At 37.7% G+C, this 25,351-nt stretch overlaps 1 protein-coding gene across 1 annotated transcript; it reads left to right on the top strand.

Moving 5' to 3' along the window:
• Positions 1–1,645: 1,645 nt before the first annotated feature.
• LOC149235227 (RING-H2 finger protein ATL8-like) lies at positions 1,646–2,829 on the top strand. The gene has a single exon (XM_089461313.1). It carries the CDS (start codon positions 1,976–1,978, stop codon positions 2,681–2,683), a length of 708 nt encoding a protein of 235 aa, XP_089317439.1. The 5' UTR covers positions 1,646–1,975; the 3' UTR covers positions 2,684–2,829.
• The last annotated feature ends 22,522 nt before the right edge of the window (positions 2,830–25,351 follow it).

Raw genomic sequence — 25,351 nt, 5'->3', positions numbered from 1 at the left:
TTTCAGTACATAACTCAATACAAGATCCCTTTATTGGGGTTTGTAGACAAACAAGGGTTAACAAATATGGGATGCATGGCCTACATTTTTGAGCTGGGAAACCTTATGATGCAATCCATTATTCTCTTCGTCTAGGTCCCCATGAATGGGATCGACCCTCAACTACAATTGTTCGCTCTAGGGATTCGATCTGCTGCACAATCTCTCTCTGCAAAAATCAATCAATATCACCGTACACATATCTCTATGAAATTGATAAAATAGCAACGAGTGTGCTCAATTGACGGAATGGTACCTTGATCGGAAGGGCCCTAAAGCGTAAGCAAAATTCTCTTTGGGCACATATGCCATCAACAAAAAACTGATGCAACCAAATCCAGAAGACGCCCACAAGTTCAATATTTTTCGTCTGATCCACGACGCTCCATAGGGCCAAGGCTTACACAGTGGCCAACAGATTCAAGCAAGATCTTGAACGACACAAGTACTCGCCACTCCCATGTGATATCTTAGAGCGGACATGGATTGTAGAACAATGTTTCAGAAAACCTACACAAGAGGTAAGATAGGTATAGTTCAATTATAACGAGAACTTTAATCTAATGATGGCACGTAAGCCAAGAGAGGAGTTGATAAGCCAAGAGAGGAGTTGATTCGAAATGGGAACGCCTTACGACGTAACAAAGAAGAACACCTTACAATGTAAATTTAATTTAAATAAAACCATTAATTTTTTATTATAATATAGGATTCATTTTAAAGTTTTTAACCGTTCATTTGAATTGAATTTGATTTAGTTATAAAATTAAAACTAGGTATTATTAAAAACACATAATTTTATTGAACATAATTGGTTTCTATTATTTAATTTAAATTTTAAATTTTAAATTACTTTTAATTTTTAATTTTATTGAGTTCAAAATTAAACTCAAACAAATTTAATAAGATTGAAAATCTGCCCTCCTACATAGCATTAATAAATTATATTAATTAAATAAAAAATTAATTTACATTTATAAATATAAATATTCATATTCATATGGTCTGGATAGGATATAAATTATAAATATTCATATGGTGTGGCTAGGAGTCTCGTGGAAGGGGGATTTCATTGAAATAGGTTTGAGGAATCACGTAGGGAATTTATAACGAAAGGGTTATAAGACTGTTGTATTAATAGTGGAATGGGAAATGAGAGTGTGAAAGCGATGTCATCAATATATTTAATTATTTTCTATAAAATAAAAGAAAAAATAATATTTAAGTAATGACATTAAATTAATATTTCTATTGGTAAATATTTTTTTTTAATAAATTATATATATATATATATTGCATTGATTTTTAGATTATTATCAAAGGGATAAAAGATGTTACATTTGAATTTTCGAATACAAATATAATTTAAAGAACTCTTAAAAAACAAAATTGATAAAAGCACTAAAATGTTACGAAACTCCAATCACATCACAGGAGCCTCCTTCCATAACATTTAATAAAAGCACTAAAATATTACAAATCTCCAATCACATCACAGGAGCCTCCTTCAATAACTTTTGAACGTCCAATGACCTTGCATCGCTCGCACCATCTATTAGTATCTATCTGTTTTAAGAAAGTGGGGACCGAACAGTCTTCCGAGGCTTGCGTGTCTGGAGTGGAGGCTTCCAGGGGCTTTTGTGTTTCTGTGGGCGCCTCCGTCCCGCCTTTACCTGCCCGCGGAATCCGATCTAAACCTGGAGTTATGGCGTTATGTACCATTTATTAAATGCCCTCTCCTCACTGAATCTTCCTCACTTTTCCATGCTTTGCTTCTCTCCGAGCTTTTGTCATATTCTTAGATTTGCAGTCCCCAGTTGTCATATTCTTGGATTGGCAGTCCCCAGGTTGAATTACTGAGAATTTCATGGTTTCCGAAGCCCTTGTGCCTGACCCCCTTCGAGGTTCGCTGTAATTGGAACTCGTTTCCAGCAAAATGCAGAGTATGTCTTCATTTTCATTGTGTGTTCAGGGAAGGAAATTGTTGCAAGATAGCGAGGAATCGCATTCATCCGCTCCGATGCAAGAGGTATCTCCAGACTTTGCTAATGCGAGATTCGGCCCAAGCTTAGTCGTTGGCATCGCCGCCCTGTTCCTCTCAATACTATGCGTTTTGGGGTTCAATGGCCTGCTCCGCTGTAGACGGCTCTACAGGCGATGGCGAGTGGTGTCCCAGCCATCTCTCAATATGGATGTCAAAAGAGCTCAGACTTGCATGGAGAAAAAAGATTTAGAAGCACTTCCAGTCACGGTTTACCGCACAGGGTATCCCCTCAGAGCCGTGGATTGCCCCATTTGCTTGGCAGAATTCATGGAAGGAGAAAAGGTGAGAGTATTACCAGATTGCTGTCACAGTTTCCATGCACATTGTATAGACGCATGGCTGCTTTCAAATGCCTCTTGTCCTTCATGTCGACACTCTCTCCTTTGTGCATTGTCGAAGAGACCCTCAGCGGTCTCCCAGGCAGAGGAAAGTGCGCGAATGGATGTTACCGAAAGAAACGAGAGTGTTGCAGCAAATGATGTTCGGTCTTTCCAAGTTTCTGCGGACGACTCAACAATGGCAGCTTCTTCATCTCTGGGTTCCGTCAAATCTGCAAGTGACTTGGAATCTGGTAACTTAGTTGAGACTAGGAAAGCATGATTGGCAAAATTGGCTAGTCTTGGAAGGACATAATGCGCGAATTGATGTGGGCATCTATGAGAGCGTACAGTGTGGAAGGTACAGAGAGTGGGCAGCACGGCTGCAGTCTGATTAGTATTATTGTCAAAATAACGATTAATTCTTATGAGCTTTATAGTGAGATTGAGCATTTGTCAATTCCCAAAATGTCTTGTGATGAGAGTCTATCACCTATACAATCCTAAGAGGGCTGAAAATGAAAAACACTACCTCCTAGATTGTCCATCTTATCCTCACATTCTATTTAGTTTTCAAAATACTTATCACATTACAAATTTGTTTAATTTTTTTAGTTAGCAAAACTATGGTGATCGATATGTCACTTCTTTTTAAGTATAAAAATAAAATGTTAAAGAATTCCAATTATTCTCTTATCTTCTTAATGACCAATAAATTATACATTAATCATCATCATCATATACAAAATAAAGTTCATGAACGAACCCAAGCAATCTAGAATATATGTTTCAATGATGGTTCCATAGTCTCCTTATTAGAGTTCTATGATGAGATAGTTGGGAAAGTTAAGTTTTTTTTCCTTTGATCAAAGAAAATATCAATCATTGGATGGTCATATATTTTTATAAATTAATTAAGACTTATTTTATCTTTGTAATTGTTATGTCTATACTAGAAAATTGATCGGTTTGTTGAGATAACTGCAACTCAAAATCTATTTTCGAGTTCTCAGTAACTAATTGCAATAGACATGGACCTAACAAGTGCCTAACAACAAGGTTGAACTTAGTCTTGCTGATAATGGGTGTTGATCTGCTAGCCTTTTGGCTATTTTGTGATGGCTTGGAAAAGTAGGAAGAATGGTCTTATTGTGGGGCTATGCAGAAAGAGGATCCAAGCCAAAAGAATAGGGAGTGCACCCTCCAAGGCTATCCATAGAACAAAAATGGCCCATTTCCAACTGCTCTGATTGTCAATTGGACCACACTAATCGAGCATTCCACACACTAACCACTACAGAAGACAAAAGGAGATGAATTACTCGAGAAAAATAACAAGTCCTCGCTTTGTCACTCTCTGCTCCACAAAACCCGACTCCCAAGCTGAGTCCCTCATTGAAGTTCTCTGCACTATGAAACAGGAAAATAATTGACTTATGTGAGTGCTAAAGGAGAAATTTTTGACTTCTTGGAAGACAAACTGTTATTATTTTTTTTTAGCACGAAAAAACTCAATATTTGTATTATAATACTTGATGATTACATAAACAGCTGCTCCATACAGATAAACAAGCAACATCCTGTAGATGATAACGGTTAGATAACGCCGCCATCCCCACAGAAACAGACAATGTGATTCCATAGTAACAGATACATAGTGGATTCTGCATGGATCTCAATTGAAATTGAGCTCAAAAAAAGATACAAAATATCACTGTAATTCCAATGCATGATCCCTACAGCGGCATCGGTCAAAACAACCAGTTGATAGCCAAAAAGGGGAAAAGACATCGAGTCTCCATGCAGAGAGCAGTCAAAAACAGTCCATAACATATAATATCGCAGATCCAAAAACAGGTGGGAGGCTATGAGGATCCAAAAGAAAAACTCAAAAAAAGGTTCAAAAAAAAAACTGCAGAGTAAAAGTTGTATATAAGAAGAAATACCTATACTGTTGAAACTGTTAGGCATGCATAATATAAACTGAAAAAATAACCAAAATTTCACCCATTTTTCACCATATGCTTTGAATCTTGAAGTCCTGGATCTGGTAGGAGTTGCCGTCCACTATTATCTGCATTCGTCCTGATCCCTGGGGCAAATTCAGACCCAATTTTGATAAGGCACCAGCCTTCTTGTTTTTTTGCCTCTCTATATGTGATATATGATAGTCCTTCTCACTACTCCATAGCGCTGCAATCCTGTCCAGCCATCCAGCAAGGTGAATGTTTTTTATTTGTTGCTTTGACAGTGCATGTTCCATTATTACCTTGGAGTCTCCGAATATTTGCAGTTTTGGGATTTCAAGGAATTTGCATATTGAGAGAAGACCCGCTAATGCCATAGCTTCAGCTCTATTGTTTGTTCCGAGCCTTGCATTCCAGCATATTTCAATGGCTTGAGCATTTTCTGTACTGATAACAACACCACATGCACAAATCCCCTGTTGGGCAGCTCCATCGAAAAACGCACATGGAGGTGACGAAACAGATGATGAACAGGATGTGCTCCATACCTCATTCTTGTCAGTGGATAACTCATAATTCCTACCTTGATTGTAGCTGGTCTTCCCATGAATCTTGAGGGCATAGTACAGGGCAATAATAGAATCCGTAACATAAGAGCTGGTATCCCCCTTTGAGCTAAATTTTTTTTCATTCCTCCATTTCCAGATGCCCCATAATGCCAATAAAGGAATGGCTCTCCATTCTTTCTTCATGGACCCCCAATTTTTAATAGCTTCAGAGATGGATGGATAATTGCCGCAAGGGAAACCAAAATGTTCAACAAGATTCTGCCAGATTGGCCGCACCTGTTTGCATCCAAGGAATAAATGAAAATTATCTTCACAGCCATCTCTGCACAGTGGACATATGGCTGGCCCGTGCCAGTTGCGCTTTTGTAGGTTCTCCCATGTAGTATTCTTGTTGTAATATACCAGCCAAGCAAAAATGATAATCTTGGTGGGGCATCCTGATTTCCACAGAAGAGGAGGAAAAATATCACCAGGAATCTCTGCCCCAGCATATAGAAACTGTAAATAAATATATTTTACCCGCACCTGTTGAGAGCCATCCATACCACCCCAAATAATCTGGTCTTTGTCTGCCGAGCGGAAAATCCCGTAGCCATGCAGTGCTGATAAAACCCCTTCCCACTGCACCCTCATGTTTCCACTAAGTTGCAATTCATCCGCGGATTTCCATATGGGAATGGCCCCATCCCATTGCCGGATGACGCTGGCCCAATAGAAATTTCCCCTGTTATTGAGTGCTCTTAATAAACGAGGGGAGACATGTAATTTCCCTGCCGCTCCTGCAAACACATCTCTGCCAATCAAGATATGAGAACCCGTTTGGAACTTCCAAATGAGGTTCTTTCTAAATTGTGGTTCCAACTTCTTAAAACCTCTCCAAATAGTTGATCCAGTAGGGGTTCCAATGTGGTCCATCCTTATCCAGAAAGACATGTCCCTGTTATACATATATTTGGCGCGAATTGCAGAGCTCCACAATGAATCGCCCATGACTACCTTGTACATTGATTTGCATAAAATGGCTTTCCTGAAATTTGCCAGTTCTAGAATGCCCCATCCTCCCAGATTTTTAGGCCTGGTAATTGCCGATAGTTTGGTTAAATGAAATTTGTAGTGATCTTTGCCACAACCCCAGATGAAACTGGCAATCATCCTGTTCAATGTTTTGATAATAGTAGCTGGGATAAAAAACAAATGTGCCCAATAAACTATCGATTGAACAAGGACAGCCTGTATCAAGGTCATCCTACCGCCTTTAGACAGGCACAAATTTTCCCAACCTGCAATTTTCTTGTATATTCTGTCGATCATCCAAGACCAATCTGCCACCCTGTAACTTGATGTTTTCAGTTTGAAACCTAGGTACTTGATCCCGTTCCGAAGTGGATTGACTTGAATGTTAAAGAGATGGGAGAGATAGCGAATCAAAGTCCCCACTCGTGTCTTCAACATAGAAGGAAGATTTCCCTTCATTCACATATATGCCAGTTGCACTTTGAAATCTTTGCAGAATGCCGTGGAGGCAGATCCATGTTGACCTGCATAACATCGCAGTTAAGAGAATATCATCTACAAAGAAACTGTGAGATGAAAAATACCTCTGCAAATGGGGAGTGGGCGGCACAAATATTGTTGGGTCGCCTTTCTGATGTGGAGGCTGAGTGAGTCCATCACTAAAATGAAAAGGAGCGGGGCCAAGGAACATCCTTGCCTGAGTCCCCTGGCAGCTTTAAAAAATGGAGAGGGAAAACCATTTATAAGTACAGCAAAATTGACCTCTTCCACGCACACCATTATCCATCTAGAGCATCTGTGATTTAGGCCGATCTTGGCGAGGATACACCACAAACAACCCCAGTCAACGCTGTCGTAAGCTTTTCTTAAATCGATTTTCAAAACAGCAGCCGCCAGCTTCCTTGTATGAATAGAATGAATTGACTCCTGTGTGATGGCCACAACGTCCATAATGTTCCTGTTCTTTAGGAACCCGTGCTGCTCTGAAGTTAAATGCATTGAAAGCACATTTCTAATGCGCATAGCGATGATCTTTGAAATTGTCTTATACAAGACATTGCATAATGATATTGGTCGAAAATCAGAAAAAGTTGCAGTTAGAGGCTTTTTTGGGATCAAAGCAATGAATGTGGAGGTAATACGAGGGTTTATGAAGCCTTTTGTTCTTGATTCCTCTACCAAGTGCCGAATGTCTTCCTTGAACAGTTCGAAAAAATGGATGAAGAATTCGATGGACCAACCGTCCGGGCCCGGACATTTATCTTTTTGGAAGGATTTCATCGTGGCCAAAATTTCCTCTTCAGAGACCTCCGAGAAAAGGGCAGCATTTTGACTTTCATCAAACATAGAGGGATATAGGTCAATAGCCCAAAGGATGTCTTCAATGCAGCTTCCATTTTCTCTGCTGTATGCGTTTTTGAAATGGTTAACTGCTTCTCGAGTTATATCCCCTTGCGAGTAAACCAAATTGCCAGCTGCATTCTTTATTTCCCATATCATATTAGCCTGCCTCCTTTTATTCGCAAATCTATGAAAATACTTCGAATTCTTGTCACCTTCTTTGATCCATATAGCACGGCTCTTAAGGTGCCAGGTGGATTCCTCCACAGCCAAAATCCTTTTTTTATTTTTCCCGAGTTCCCATATTCGTTTTCGAATATTAGAGGATATGCAATTACTTTTATAACGGGAGGACAAAGATTGTATTTCCTTTTCAATATCCTTCAACTCCTTCCTGTTTGATTCTGCTTTTTCTCTCTGCCATTTTTTTACAATGCTACGTAAAAGTGCCAAGCGCTCAATAAAATCCAGAGGCTGTTGTTGAGGCGAAACCGTGGGTTGCGTCCACGACTCCTTAATAAGTTGGTTAAACTGTTCATCCGATAGCCATGAGCGATTGAATTTAAAGGGGTAACCGAACTTACATCCGGAATCCTTCCACTGAATATATATCGGTCGGTGATCAGATATGTGCTCAGGAACAATCTTCATCATCAGCGCGCCAAATCTCTCTATCAACTTTGAGTGGATGATATATCGGTCCAATCTTTTAGCCAAGTAAGAGTCGCCAACCCGTCCATTGTCCCATGTAGGTCCCCGGCTAACAGGCTGGATATCTATAAAATTGTTTTGAATAATCGCATTTCGAATCATGCAACCGATCGGATCTGTCTTCCTACCAGAGCCCCAGGTTTCGTTGATACACAAAGTGTAGTTAAAGTCACCTCCTATCATTAAGGAATCAATGTCCATAAATTCAGATGTCAGAAACTTTTCCCAAAAAGGAAATCGTTGTTTATAAGGGGCGTATATATTTAAAATATGCACCGGTTCATGGCAATCTCGGAAATGAGCATAAATAAGGATGCCAACAAAGCATTTGAATGCAACAGCTTTGATCCATTTAGGGTCCCAGATGACCGCCAAACCTCCCGACAAACCAACAGCATCAGTGGCCACTATGTGCCAAGAAGGGAACATCCTTCTAAAATAGGAGATGGATTGAGCCCGATCATGCATTGTTTCTTGGATTAGAATCATCCTGGATTTAGTAGAGCAAAAAAGGTCTTTCAGGGCCAAATATTTCGGGCCGGCACCTAGGCCCCGAATATTCATGGAAATGATGTTATACATCGCTACCCACAGTGGGCTGGCTTGCTCTAAGAGGCCCTCTAGAAGAGAAGTTTTCCCCTGCTATATCTGCTATAGGAACATCGATCAGATTAAGATCTTTAGGAGACATTGTCTTCCTTCCTCTTCGACCACGAAAATGCATGCTACCTCGATTTTCCTTGCACTTGACCGTAATATTCCCCGCTGATCTTGGGCTGATAATAGGCGATGGGGATCGATCCGGCTTTTGGATAGTGAGGGGTTCCAAGTTTAAAGAAACCCTCTGTAACAGCATATATAAATCACAATCAAAAGAATTTATATCCGAAGACCGCGGGGAGTTACATGGAGTGTTTGCTATACATATAGCTTTCCCTTTAGGTTCCGTTGAGCACTTCCTAGTAGGATACGATTTCTCAGGCAGAAGGTGAGGTAAAGAGGTAGGGGATTGTGGGGATGAAGATATGCAGAGGACGGATTCAGTGGGCCCCGCCCTCGATGGTTTCTCCATCTGTGGGGGGATGGGAACAGATGTATCATGGGAGGGTTCAGGAGGGTACGAGGGCAAAGGGAGACCCATCAGCGAGGATGACAAATACATAAGTGGACAGAGAGAGGTCCCAGGAGAATGGATAGCTCGAGGACCGCTAGCAACATGAGGATCACTCCTCCCTCGTGGTCCAGAAGATAGTGACCGAGAGTGCCAAAGACCAAGAGATCGATCAGAAGATTGATTACCCTGTGAAGAATGTGATATGGGATTGAAAACCCGAAAAGGGGTCATATTGCATTTTTGTTCCTGGTGTTCACTCCCAGCAATGTCTCCAACAGATTTCTCCACAGTGAGTCTGTTTTTATATCGTACTGAATGTCTGCGGGGGCATTGAGGAAGAAGATGGCCAGTCCGATGACATGTTGAGCACCTAAATGGTACTCCCCAATAGTCCAGACGCTGGTGTACATTAGACAACTTCCAGTTTAGCTCAATCGATTCAGGGAAACCACCCCTAAATCCTTTCTCTATAAGAACCCACGCGACCCGCTTATCCTTTGCCCCAATACAGCCTGGGTCAACGTAGATGAACTTTCCAACCGCATTTCCAATTTTTTCCATTGACTCCTTATTCCATAGCTCAACAGGCAATCCCGGCAGTTTAAGCCAAATGTAGCTATTCTGAGGAGTGGATCTTAGAGGGTTGAACCCAATGTACCATCTATGCAGAGCCAGGAAACTCCTATCCCAAACCCAAGGCCTGGCGAAAATATATTCGAGATGACTTTCTAAAAGAAAGTAGAAACTGAACCAATTATTCATATGTTTGACAATGGTAGGAGCATATCCAAGAAGGGAGGACCATTTGGTTGCAATCCAGTGACGAAACTGTGACTCCTCCATTGACGGAAAATGCCAGCGACCCACGAGAGCCCTCTTCTGCAGGCTCGATATCCTGTCGAATAATTGAGGCCCATCCAAATTGATTGCTTCAGGCGGCGGAGAAGTTTTAACCGGTTTATGGTGTCTGCGGCCCGGAGGACGGCTAAGTCCCTCAACAATGTGTGACAGGCCCTGTTGATAGGGTGGAAAAATATCCTCCTGCAGTTGTGCCGCCCAAATCGACTTTGCAGATGGCAAGTTGTGGGACTTTTCCGCTTCCTCAGTGGCCCTCACAAAGGCCGAGGCCACAGAGTTGTCAGAAGGGAAATCCATAATAAGCACCTGAGAAAGATATCAAGGACCAAAATTGGATTCTCCCGAGATATGCAGTATCTCAAAGCTTAATATAAAAAGGGATGAAATCCAAGAAAATCCAATTATGAAGATACTCCCGTGGCCGGATAGGATGGGCACACATAAAAGGTGGAAGTAGTGAGATTTGCCAACTATGGAAACCACCAGACACTAGAAACATCCCTTAGTACGGATAGCATGCTGCAAGCCCTCGGAAGCAGAGGCTACAATGAATGAGGCCGCGAGCTTTAATTAAGGAATGGACCATATTAATGAGGGCCACCTAAATCCGCAACCCAGCAACGGAAAATTCAAATTTTTCCGGCACCAGAAAAATGTTCCAGAGCGCACCAGCACGACGACCAGTCTTAGGAGGACGATATCGGGCACAACAGGCAGCAACAGTGAAAATCATACACACACCACCAATGACCAATCCTGAGACGAAAATCAGCGCATGGTTTGGAAATGATGAAAAATTTCTTCAGAGAGGTTGAAATCGTCCCCCAGCAGCTTGAAATGGAAAACCTCAGCATGTATATATATACATAAAGCTATGGAACCAAATTTGTATATAATGTTCAGGATGTATACCCAGGATTATCTCATACTACACAGGATTCAGGACATCCCCATGCCATCAATCTAAAAAATATGCGAGCAATATAGTAACTACAGGAGCAAAGAAACCAATTATCTACACTACATAGAGTGAGGCAGAGTTGATCCCGAAGAATAACAGAGCATGAAGTATATATAACAGAAGACTATAGAACTAAGCCACGTAGAGGTTAGCATGCAAAAATCAGACTATCTGCATACTTGGGGAGATAGCCCACCCGTCCAAAAGAGAAACCATTCCACTAACCGCAATGCTGATTCCCTGTTAACGATAAATATATGGCTTGCAAGATTCCAGCGCCACCATGTTTCCCTCTTTGCATTCAATTCCATGGCAACTGTTATTATTCAACCATTGTTCTCTGTTCCAATGGGAGTGGGTTCGATGACTTTTTACATCCTCAAATTCATGAGGCGGCGGGACAAACTGTTATTATTTTGCAAGTACTAGAAGACATGATATTGTTATATTAGTTTGTTTGTAAGAATAAAGTTCATGAAGGAACCCAAGAAATCTATTGTTATATTAGTTTTCTAGCCAAAATAAAGTTCATGAATGAACCCAAGCAATCTAGAATATCTATTTGAAGGATGGTACCATAGTCTCCTTTTAGAGTTCTATGATGAGATAGTTGGGCAAGTTAAGTCTTTTTTCCTTTAATCAAAGAAAATCTCAATCAATGGATGGTCATATCTTTTTATACATTAACTAAGACTTATTTTATCTTTGTAATTGTTATTTGTTTCATATCTTTTTATACATTAACTAAGACTTATTTTATCTTTGTAATTGTTATTTGTATATACTAGAGAATTTATTGGTTTATTGAGATAGTTGTAACTCAAAATATGTTTTCAAGTGCTCAACACCTAACTGCAATAGACAGATACCTAACAGCAAGGTTGAACTTGGTCCTGCTTATAATGGGTGTTGATCTACTGGCCTTTTGACTATTTTTGTGATGGCTTGGAAAAGTAAGAAGAATGGTCTTATTGTGGGGCTATGCAGAAAGAGGATCCAAGCCAGAGAGCTAAGAAAACCCATTACTATAAAGGATTCATGCCCAATGTGATTCACAATAAGAGAGGTAACTTCAATGATATTCCTTCATTTCTTTGGATTGCACTAAAAATCCGATTTGTTTGATTGAAATCAATGTCATTTGTTTTAACTTAATTGAAATGGGTTTCCATTTATTTGGATAACATTCAAATGGTTTTCCCTCCACTTAGATGGGTTTCATTTGTTCTTTCAAATTGTTGCAACAGATTGCAGCTCAACACACATTATATGGGATGATCGCCACACTTCATCTCAAGATTGAAACAAAAAGTCACAATGTTAGAACTATCAAGTTATATTAGGACTAATCTGTTGGTTGGTTGGTTGAGAATGAAAGGTTGGAGTGGACTACTTTATAATTTAAATATTCAATTAAATTGCATTACATATCACATCTTCTTTCATCAATGCTACTCTTCCTTATGCTATTGCCTTACGACGTTTCCTTTTCAACATGTGTTGCAATTGCTAGTTTAATCACAATGACTAATTTGTTGGTTGGTTGGTTGAGAATGAAAGGTTGGAGTGGAGTACTTTATAATTTAAATATTCAATTAAATTGCATTACATATCACATCTTCTTTCGTCAACGCTACTCTTCCTTGTGCTATTTCCTTACGAGGTTTCCTTTGCAACATGTGTTGCAATTGCTAGTTTAATCACAATGCGGTAAGGAAGTAATAATTGGTTTATTTTGTTTTAATTTATTTTCTAAATATTGTATTAATTTTATTCAATAAACAAAAAAAAAGCTGTAGTGTAATTGTTTTAGTTTTTGAGTTTTTTTCATATATATCGCTGGAAGATTTGTTGGAATCATAAGTTTGAACTATAAACTCTCAACAATCATGTTTTAGAGCTTTTAGAGTTTTTTACGACATTTATATATTCAAAAAAATATTTTAAACAACAAAAGATAACATTCACTAAAAATTATTTTACTTGAATTTAGGCAAAAACCTCCAAAAACAAATCGTTAATTAATACCAATAAAAAAAACTATAAAACAATCATTTAACTTATTAAGTACTTATTACATAGTACTTAGTATTTATTAATATAATATACCGATTTAAAAACAATTCTACATATTTAAAAAGTCTTTATTAACTAATTTACTTTTTCAACTTAAAACATTCTTATACAACTTGCATTATTAAATAAATTTCATGATATACCCCCTTTTATCTTTTATCGTCGATTAAATTTCAAATCCTACACCACAATCTATATCTTTTATCATTTGTCCAAAATTTTATGTGCCCAGTTGATAATTTTAAATATGGTATACCATTCCTAGTTAAAAAGATCACTATGTAGACTAAGGGGATACCATTCCAGATGAAAAAAGATCACTATGTAGACTATTCCAGGTAAAAAATAAGGGTACAACACTTTTTTTTTTATTCATTCAGATGAAAAAAAGATATAAAACCACTTACATAATTCGTATAGTCGTTTATTTGCATTTTGAAGATACAATCATATAGTCATAAAACTAAAATAAAAACATGTTGTCCAATAGTAAAAGTCTGACTATCTTGCTAACCCATGAACAAAAACTAACAATATTCCAAAAAGACAAAAGTTAGAGATGTGCCTGGACACTATTTGTAAAACAAAATTACAGTCAGATAGATTAAGGAATTGCAATAGGCCCCTCTACATTGGGTGTTCCATCAAACAAAAATGTGGGTGTTCTATCAAAGAAGAAAAATGTGTAGTGTATGAAGCTATGATCAGTATCTTCCAACCCCTATTTGGATAAGTAATCAGCCATGACATTTTGCTCCCTGTAGATGTATTGGATGTTGAAATTTGTGAGAGACAGAATGAGTGCATCCACCCTCTCTTGCCATCCCTAAGCTCTGTGGATCAAATGATGTAGAACCTGAAATTCCCTATATAATAGTCATGAAATACTCATATACATGGATGCCATGTATTTGATTTTCCGTGGCAAATCATAGCCGACCCCATAATGCCACCAATTCCAATTTGGTATTGGACCCCAAGCCACCACACTAGTGTAACTTGTAATGAGAATGTTCAGTGATTCTTATCTAGACACCACAACCACATAGCCCCCTTTGTGTCGCACCATCAAAAAATCCAGCAAGCAGTATGATCCACGTGCTTAAATGCCTCCCACAATATTTTTGTGACACTTCTCCCCAGGGTGGATTCTCTCCGTCTAAGCAATGATCTTGGAACAGATACTGGGAGTGTTAAATTGTTTCCCTCTGAAAATTTGATGATTCATGGCCTTCCATATTTCCCAGATTACAAATAAAAAGATATAATAGTGTTTGCCCCTCCTGCCCAGCCTCCATCAAGGGCTCTGTTCCAGAGTGTTGAAGTGTCCACTACCAATTTTGAAATAAGCAAAAATTTCTTTCCACATTTTGGATGCGAACCTGTAGAGAAAGAAGAGATGTGAAATTGTTTCCAGCCTCACCACAGAGAGAAGACCTCCCCGAACCCCATTCCACCCCGTGATGGCCTGATATATCATTAAAGTCCTCACCGATGCAAAGCCTCAACTGTTTCAGCTGATAGAGTAATAGAATCTAGCATACCAACAATCATTTCCCTCCTAATTGTAAGTGCATACTCGTTTCCAAAAGGCCACTCGACTCTATGTATTAACCATTCCTTTATTTTCTAAAAGCCCCTCCATATGTATGAGCTCCTTTTAATTCCTATTTTTTGTAACTTAATACAACGCTGGATCGATATGTGTGACTACTATTTTGCTGAGATACGATGTGCTCAGATACCTTGTCCAAATAAAGCGTGCCATAGTGATTTAGTAAGTAGTGATCTGCCAAAAGCTACAGTGAGCAGTATCCCCAACCTCCAAGCTCTTTTGGTTGTGCAATGGTCTCCCAAGCAATCAAGTGGTATTTATTTTCCATGCTCTGCTATCTTGGCCTTGCTGTATCTCTTCGCTTGCCTTCACTTATCGACCTCTGGTGAACCCAACGTGAACTCAGCATGAACCTACTTGGTTTTTTCACGCTCTGCGACCTTACACATGGCTTCCTCGCCTTTCAATGGTCTGGCGTCCCTTCAAACCTTTGGTGAACCTCTGATGAACTTTCAGTGAACTTCGAGTGAAGATAATGAGACAACTACTATACAATAGACTTTTGAAAATAACACACAGGTATTCAAATGCGGAAATGTCTTCTCATATTATTTATCAGAAAAAGATTCAGATTACAGAGAGTATTCTTTTCAGAGATAGACTATTGTTGCATTTATCGGACTTTTGCTTCTCACTGAGGAGTAAGCATTACCAAAGGCTTCCTGGCAACAGATAGGCTTTATCTAAGAATTTACAGACTCATCAAAAAACTCACTAAGAACTCTGATAGATCTGGCCACTTTAGGTTCTTACCAGTGCCGAGCACACTGATACGCAGGCTTCTCAGATCTCTAAGACTCTAATATTCTAAAACTCTATCACTCCAACTCTGAATGCCTCAACAATGAGCCTTACCCTCTTTTTATAGCAAAAGGGAGGGGACAAACATTACTGTTGAGCATCTGACAAAGGGATGGAATCATTGCTTTCGGGTAACACCGAGGTGACATCTGCACAAAGATTCCAAGTCCAAAAAGTAAATCTTACGGAAAATATGCTAACTGCATAATTTACATAGTGGATGCTTTTGCACAGCAAAGCCCACGAGAAAAGCTGACCACAATTTAGTCCTTGTGAATGGACATCATGATTACATTGATGGATGCTTTTATCGGTTAAGCCCACGAGAACCGTCAGAAAAAATAATTTCTGGGAATCTATATTTTTTGTATAGCAGTTCATCCCAAGCTTTGGTAAAAATCCTTCGTGCAATCATAGGTTTTCCCAAGATGATTTGATGTTTAACTTTGGTTAACACAAGCCACTCATAATGTCTGGCCATATATTCTTTTAAGGTCTTATTTTCATCATGAAAAGGTGACCATTCTCCTGCTGTCATTTCATTTACAGTTTTATATGGCAGGTGGAAACAATCTCCAATGTTGTACTCAAAGCATATGTCACAATGAAGTCTGCAGTATGCCTCATGATATGATGGGTCCATTGCCGTCCTGTTGACTCCATAGTCAGCCCACCATTTTTGTAACCAGTCACATTGCTGATTTCTTTGCATTATCCCAGTTGTACTAAATTTTAATTTAGTATAATGGGTTTCTTTTTTGTCAGCTACATTCACTAGATCCCAGCATAATTGTTTGTAGCTACAAAAATCATAGACCGTATCTGGAAAAATCAATTTTGGATCTCCTCCTAGCCATAACATGACAATTTGTGTAGGCATGGGCCATGCAAGATTCCTGGTGTGGTTTATACAAAAATATTTTTCATAAATGCCTCTGTGGATTCCTCCATGAGACCAGATACATGTGATATCATGAAAATCTCTTTTGAGAGCATCTTCGGCATATTGTGCATCAATCTTGGCTTTGTGTAAATCATGTCGTGTATCCATCTGCTTCCTTTTGGGTACACTCTTCTTTTTGGTATAAGATGCAAAATATTTGTATGAGCTTGCAGGTTTGCATCTAATACTTTTGTGTTTCTTAGCTGCCATGTTGGCTTCCAATTATCTCTGTATTCTTCCCAATCCTGGTTCTTTGGTATTGTTTGCAAAACTTCTTGTTTCTGGCTTTGGTCCCATTCTGTAACAATAATCATCAAGTGTTCTTGTTGCTGGATAAATTCTCTACTGAGAAAATCTGGTAAACAATTCTTTGAGCCTTTTATATGCTCGACTTCAAAATCAAAATTGGCAAAGAGGGCTTGCCATCTAGCAAATTTTGCTTCACCAGGCTTCTTTATATCCTTAGTCAAGACTTTTCTTAAAGTTGAGGCATCTGTTCTAAGAAGAAACTTTTTGTTTACCAAATGGATATCAAATTTGCTGATACAATTCCACGCAGCTTTTACCTCTTTTTCATTTATGGAATAATTTTGTTCAGCAAGATTCCAGGTGCCTGATGCAAACTGGAAAATTTGTTCAATGCCATCCTTCCTCTGTTTGAGGATACCTCCCCAACCTATATCGCTGGCATCGGTTTCTACAATTTTAAATGCATTGTCATATGATATATATAAGATAGGAAAGGTTTTCACCTTTGCTTTAATTTTTTGGAAAAACTTTGGTATGTTCTTCTGACCACTGGGGTGGATCTTTCTTGAGTCTCTGGTTGAGTAAACTTCTGTCTTTGGCACAATCCTAGTAGAAGTTACTGACATAATTTAAGCAGCCCAAAAACCTCTGAAGCTGATTTTTGTCGGAAATGACATCTAGGAATTTATTGGCAAACTCCAGTGCATGTTTTTGCAGTGTAATTTGGCCATTAAGGATGGTATGGCCAAGAAATCTGATAGAAGTTTGGAAGACCTCTATCTTCTTTTTGCTCAAAACTAGACCATTATATTTCACTAGCTATACAAATGTATGAATGTGCTTGCAATGGTCTTGGAAATTCTTGGAAAAGATTAGAATGTCATCAATATAAACTATAAGCCAATCAAAATAAGGCTTAAAGATCTTGTCCATTACCTTTTGGAACTTTGAAGGAGCGTTATTCAGTCTAAAGGGCATGACATTCCACTCATAATGACCTACAGGAACGTTGAACGCAGTTTTGAATTTATCTTCTTCAGAAATTGCAACTTGCCAAAATCCTACCTTCAATTCGAATTTAGAGAATATTTTGGCTCCTGCTATCCTTCCCATTAGCTCTCCTTTGTAGGGAATTGCATAGGTGTCATCTGTAAGAACATAATTTAGAGGTTTAAAATTTATTACCAACCTTGGGATTCCTCTGATTTGTTCTGCTCTTTTATTGACATAGAACTCGTAACAGTTCCATGGACTGTCAAATTCTCTAATGAGCTTGCGATTCAGTAGCTGTTGAATTTCCTTTTCACACAAATCCCTATATTCCTTATTCATAGGAATAGCTCTACTTTTTTAGGGTTTGCCTGTATATCCATCTTTGTAAGGGAGTTGGACTGTGTGCTGATTTCTGTGCCAAAAGGCATTTGGCTCTTCTGAGCAACATTCTTCTTCGATTTGTTTCTTTAATTCCTCAATTTTTCTCTGAATCTGAGGAACTTTCAATTGTTCATCTACATTCAATGTAGATTTCAGATCTTTTAGATCTGTCAATTTTGTTTCTGCTTTGTCCAATTCATGGACAGTCTGGATCATGGTGGAGACTCTGGGATTTGAGATATATGGCATCTCAATCATTTTTGTTGTTCCTCATGATGTGGGAATTGAAATGACGTAACCAACCTTGTTTTATTTTAATCTGGTTGATCCATGGGGCTCAACCGCTGCTAGGAAAATGTTTCCTAGAATGCGATCAACTGGAATTTCTGCTACTGCAAATTTCAAATTATTGCAGTGATGGTCAAAGCAAATAGAAGCTTTGGGAACTTCATAATTAAGCGTTTTGTTACCCAATCCCACAACTTTTCTAGTTGTAGAAACCCAATATTTTGCTCGTATGAGTTTTTTTATTTAAAATATTCACATCAGCACCTGAGTCAAGAAGTGCTATTAGTTCAAACATTTCTCCCTGTATGCATATGTTAACTTTAACATGATGCTTTTGGTAAGCAATGGCAAGAATCCTAATTTCTTGAAATCCAAAAACAAGATCTTTTCTTCCTTCAGTGATTTCAATATTAGGATTCTGAGAATATGCAATAGTATCCCAGGGATGAGATGCTTTTTCTATTTCTTCGACTACTTGTTTTACCTTTTTGATTTTAGCCATTTGAGATTTTAAAGCAGAGATTTCTGATTTGATAATATGGATTTCTCTACTTACCTCTCCCAAGGTGAGTGAACGAACCTTGTCTGTCTTCTCCTGATGTCGTTGGAATGACTTGGTATTTCGTTCAAAGGAGGCGTCAATAAATACTGGCTTTTTAGCTAGATTTTTTGAAGAACTGGATTTGTGCTGATCCATGAATGCCTCTGTAAGCCCGTTCTTCATTTCTCCATCTTTCATTGTACGAATTTGAGAAAGGATTTTTATTTCTTCTTCTTCTTCTGTGGTGGCCATCAGTGCTTTTTATTTCTGTGGTAGTTTCTCAATGCTAGAATCACTATATAATTCTGAATCAGATTCAGTGTACATATGACAAGCACAATTTTCTGATTCTGAGCAAGAACAAGAATGTTCTGATTCTGAACACGAGCAACATTGCATATGTGCATGTAATTCTTCTTCAGAAGAAAAACTATAAGAATCGAGAGATGATTCTTCGAGCTGTTGTTGTTGGATTTGGTCTTTAATAACCACATTAGGACAACGTTCTGTTCTATGAGTGCGGGCACCACACTTCATACATTGTATTTGTCCTCCTGTTTTGACATTTTTACCTCTTTAGAAGAGGGCTTGTGACTTTTTCCCTCTGTTCTTTTTTGACTCTTCTCCCTCTGGACACTTAGTTGATGTATGTCCAATGTTTCAACATAACCAACAAGTAAGCTTGTTCCATTTTTCTTGCTTGGATGTATGTAGATGAATGTCAGAAGGTTTATAATAATGTGTTCGGGGAACATATCTATAATATCCCTTCTTTGCTATAGAAGCACCTCTAGCCTTGTGAGAAGGCTTTCTTTGATACTTATGAGATTTGACAGTCTGTTTATATTCCTTTTTGGCTCTTTTCTTCGCTTTCCTTCTTCGGACCAAAGGATCATCAATTGTGAGTCCATATTTACTGCATATGGACTTTCTGTCTGGAAGCTTGGAAAGTTTTTCCAATGATCTGTTTACTTTGGAACTTGTACACAGACTGACTAATGTCTTGGTTATATGAGAATAAATCTCACCCAAAGTGTATGACTCAAATGGCAACTGAAAGATTTCTTGCAATCTGATATAGTCAACAAATCTAGATGGAAGAGTAGCAAGATATACCTATTTCCATAATAGATTTTTAGAATCTTTCACTTCATAGATTCTTTGCATCCAGTCGTGGTGAAAGTCTTCATATTGTGACATTTTGTGGCATTTGAGATTCATCAGAATAACTTCATGTTTATCTGCAATCTCTGTTTCACAGCCACACCAGTGCTCTAATATCATGGAAGTTAGAGCTCCAATCATGTTGCTTGTTGTTGTGCCATCTGAATTATGAATCACATCTCCTGCTTCATCCTTGAGGACTTCAGCCTCCATTTTTACCAATAATGCTGGAGATGACTCTGTCTCCCACCATCTGAGTAGTGTTCCTGTAAAACACTGAATGATGGTCTTGCATGCTTCAATTTCACTTTTGCCTCTAAGACACATGAATTTGTATTATGTAAACATCATATCAATCAATTGCCTAATCTGACCAACACTCAGATTATCAATATTTCATTCATGATGTGACTCAGGGAAGAAAGTTTGAGATTCTGGAAACTTGCATTTCCTTCAATATCTGGTGCAGGATATTTACTGAACCTACTTTCCAGTGGTTCATAAATAGGAAAGATCTGAGATTCAGATTCTTTCTGTTCTTCTTCTTCTTCCTTGAATAAGGAAGCAATTGTAATTTTCTCTGTAGCCTCTGAAGAGGGGGCTACTTCTTTCGGAAATAATGCCGGAAATCTGTCAACTGGTTTGACAAGATCTTGAATCTTAATATTTCTTTTATAAAGAAATGAAGTAGGAACTGGTTTATCAACTTTAGACAAACTTATTTTTTCAACTTTTTCAATTAAACCAGTTATTAAGCTTTTAGTAGTACCAATGTGGTCTACTATCTTTTCTTCTACTTCTTCTATTTTATTCAAAGATTCTTTGGCATATGATCTAACAACTGATGAAGAATATTGAACCTCATTGAGGCTTCTGTTTACCTCATTGAGAGAAACTTGAACAGTGTCAAACTGTTCTTTTATTTCAACAGTCTTTGCTGCATTTATTTCCAAGCCTTTAATTGCAGTATTGGTCCAGTTAATCTGTTCACTAGCCTTCTGAATTCTTCCATCTATTCCCAATGCAGTATCATCTTTTTGAACTAGAGGAATTGCTTTTGCTGCATTCTGATTTTCACCTATGATGATTCCTCTGTATGGGGGAAAGGTAGATGATGTCTCCACTTTGCTGCCATCTAAAGCAGTCCAGGCATGTTTGGTAGATGAGGAAGAAGATGATCCCGCCATTACAACTTCAGGGAAAACTTCTTTTTTCCATTCATAAAAGGAGATCCAGGAATTGATTACTTCCATATAACATTTCCAATCCTGAGATAACTTAATTCTTCGTTCAATGGTATGACTGAGACCAAACTGTTCTGCTTCCGGATGAGTAAATAAATCCCAATTCAACATGTCTTTCATCCATTTGGAACTTATTTCAGATTTTAGGAAACCATTCATCAAAGTAAAAAACTGATGCATTTCCATGACTATAGGGTTTTTACAATCTTTTGGAATGGGGCCAAATCTAGATGGAGGAATTAGACCTTTTACTTGTTCTGAATAGCCTAATCCATATCTTGGCTTAGTTGGCCTCATTATGTTGAATTGTTCTGTCAGCGTTGGATCTTCATTTTCTAAGGTGACAATTTCATGCATCATCAATATATGGTCAGACTTAGGCTCATGAGGAAAAGGAATGTCTAAACATTTTGGATTGGGACATGCACTGACAGATGTAGAAGGAGGGGCTTCTCCAGTCCTTGGATGATGGTTTTCATGAATGACGGATTCAGCAAGGGTGCACAAATTTATAACAGACTGACATTCATGACACTTTACTTCTAGAGAAGAGAAATTTACAATTTGGGCAAATTCAAATAAATAAATATGTTTACAAGAAATAGAACTTGAGTAGGCGGTATTAACAGTGGATGGATTGCGATAAAAACGAGAATTTTTGCAGGCTTGTTCAATTCTTCTGTGGTCTATCGTGGATCTTCTTGGAAAAGATAATATCGCAGAGGATTGGCTTTCTTGGGTATCTGCAGATGTTATTTTCTTGAGAGCTGGAGGTTTGGGATTTGAGACTACCCAACGCTCAGGGAAAGTAAGATCTTCCCATCTAATGGTCTGGTGTTCTATCTTCTGATTTTTTGAGTCGGTTAGAACAACAACACTTGCTTTTGAATCTTGACTGGGTGTATGGCAGACAGTCAGATATAAAATATTGTTAGGTCGGAAACATCCTCTGGTCTGGATGGCGATATTATGTCTTTTCTTTTGCATGTCAAATCCTGTAGTTTGAATCTGTAACTGCAAGATTTGTTCGATGGTCTCATCAAAGACATATACAGAGAAATTAGGGTAGTAGTCAAAATAGACTGGACCATTTGACAGAGGGGCGACAATACCTCATATTAATGAATCGGTATATTTGTTATGAGTTAAATCTCTGACTGTGGCTAGAACAAAGGTGTTTAGGCCTTGATGAGTCAGAGGATTTATTCCGATTCTTATACATCCCAAATGTAAATACTTTGTATTTAACCTCTTAGCTTCAGCCTATAAATGTTTTGGATTCAAAAGAGGGATAGACTAAATACTATCAGAATTTTCTTGAATCTGGGTAATGGACTCTTTAATGCTAATTCTAGTAGTGGCTTTTAGATGGAAAATAAACAGATCGTCATAAACTTCAGATGCAGAGATACTAGGAAGTTGCCATCAGGCAGAAGGTTGTGGCTCTTCGTATTCTAGTTCGGCCTGATTTAAAACATGACTAGAACTTGATGCAAACATATCTCTGAGTGGATTTTCTATTGCAAATGACTCTCTTTCTTCAATTCACGAAAGGAAACAAACTTTCAGAATGGATCCATTTCTTTTATGAGAAGTTTATGAATACCAACCTCTTAAACCAGACGTTATTGGCTCTGATACCAATTTGAGAAAACCCCAGCCCATAAAACACTAGCCATAATAAATTTGATCGCCAAGGGGACAACACTCTTACAAGCGGCTAATTTGTATATATTTAATTCTTATATATTTATATAAGACAAGTTAATAGTCCAAGGTATCTGAGTTTATAGAACAGTGTTGCCAGATTTATTTGTAACATTTCATATTGATTTCACTGTAACACTTCACATGAATTTCGAAATTATTACATGAGTTTGGTGATTTAATAGAGAAAATAGCCGACCCGAAATAACAGCTGCTATATGGTTGCAATCGAGGAGGAGAGTAGAAGAATTTATTAAATTAAACTAATGAAAGAAAGATAATGGTTTCGTGCCATCGATGTGTGCCACGCCTACGGTACAACTTTTAAACTTAGAAGTTCAACAGGTTGCGAGCGGGAAGTGGTCCCTCTATTGGTTGATTGTTTCTTAAAATAAAAGCACTTTTCTCTCGTTGATTTGTTTTGCTTCTGAAACATAAAAACTATTTTATTAAATATTTTGTTTTTATTTTCGAGGAAGTATTAATTTTTGTTTTGGACTTAGGACCTAGGATATAAAGAATTAAGTTATATGTTCAACACATGTACGAATTTTGTAACAATGAAGGTTTGCCTCTTATTAAACGTTAATAAGTTAATTCAACTGATATTTTAATTAATCGAAATTAACTGATAGGAGCCAGTAATTACAATTCTCCCTCACTTCGTTAAAATAAGTTTAATCACATTAAAAAAAACTATAATCTTTATTTAACGTTGAGAAATCTAAGCTTCATGGCTAATTACTTAAAAGTTTCCACTTTTTTCCCTATGTAAAGACATGATAAATACATTGTTTTAGATATTGCCAAAGTAATTTAGTAATTTTACAAATGGATTTTGGCTTACATTTATGCTAAGGGCTGAGTGCCAACATTTCTACGGTGCTATCATCCTCCTTTATAACCGTAAGAATAATTTCTGCTGTGCCACCAACCAGTATCGAATTTTAGAAAGGTAGGATGCCAATTGTTTCATTAGAGACCAAAGAAAAGGTGTGCAGATTTCATATTTCGAGAGTGTAGGATGCCAGTTCCTTCATTTAAGGGTAGGAAAAAAAATGTAAAGGGGGTTCCTTAAGGGTTAGTCAAGAGGGTGGGTTGGCAAAAGTACTTCCTAGCTAGTCAATAGGGTGAGTTGGCAAAAGTACCTCTTAGATTAAATTTAAGTGGATCACAATTTTTTAACTAAGAAGAAAAATGGTGGTATTTAAAGAAATTGTTGCTAGGATCCTAGTCATCAATATCAATTTACTTTGAGCCTTTTTGCCTTTAAATAGGCTATATTAGAGATGAATACCATAGGAAAATCCATGGGTTCTCATAAATCTAGAACTCGAAAACCATTGGTAACTTAACCAAATCAAGTTTACTTGAACCACCCTGACAATCCCCCCTTTAAAATTGACTCGGGGAGATTAACTTGGTCCAAATTGTTCATCAGAATATTTATATATTTTTCAGTTGTAGGATAAAGATATTGTCATAGATCCATTCCACATGCTTCAAATTTGCGAAGCGAATCTCATGTTCTTGAAAATGAAGTAAATGTTACTCTGCTGTTTAAGATGCTTGTGGCAATATTAATATTTCCTATAGAAGAGTCAGAATAGATTAGTTCGATTGTGATCTAAACCAAAACCAATATAAGAACCACATTGCAAACCAAGAAGCTTTTTCAAGACTTGCACTTTTGCATCTTTTGGAGGTTTTCTCAAATAGGAAAGTGGAATCGAAGTGTTGTTCACATCGGAAGGATTCAAATGCATGTGGTACTTCTATCACTGTTTTTGTCTTATTTCCTTATGTGAATGAACACTTCTTTAAAAATTGCTATTGTTGATATATGTATTTTTTCTCAAATAATTCTTTATCATATCATTTCTGAAGATTCATAATTGTTATATTTCAAAGGATATATGTTAGTAATGCGATAATGTTTTTATAATTACTTTGTTTAATTTCTTAAACAAAGTAATCATTATATGAATGCATCTTTCTATTTGATAAGTAAGCCATCTATATGATTATTTGTCTTTTAGGAATAATCAAAGATCGCATTGTTTATAAATTACATGGCTTAGATAAGAATATTTATATATTTTTGAGTTGTAGGATAAAGACATTCTCATAGATCCATTCCACATGCTTCAAATTTGCGAAGCAAATCTCATGTTCTTGAAGATGAAGTAAATGTTACTCTGCTGTTTAAGATGCTTGTGGCAATATTAATATTTCCTATAGAAGAGTCAGAATAGATTAGTTCGATTGTGATCTAAACCAAAACCAATATAAGAACCACATTGCAAACCATAAAACACTAAAACATGATAAATCATGACTACATTAATAATAACACATTTATATCACTACATTGTAAACAGTAAATAGAATTTAGGCCATAAATACATTGATAT

Source organism: Pinus tabuliformis, chromosome 8 (assembly GCF_031772625.1).
Source record: "Pinus tabuliformis cultivar Carrire ecotype Pingquan chromosome 8, CPIR1, whole genome shotgun sequence".
Lineage (NCBI taxonomy): Eukaryota > Viridiplantae > Streptophyta > Pinopsida > Pinales > Pinaceae > Pinus > Pinus tabuliformis.
This window is presented reverse-complemented; position numbering and strand designations above follow the sequence as displayed.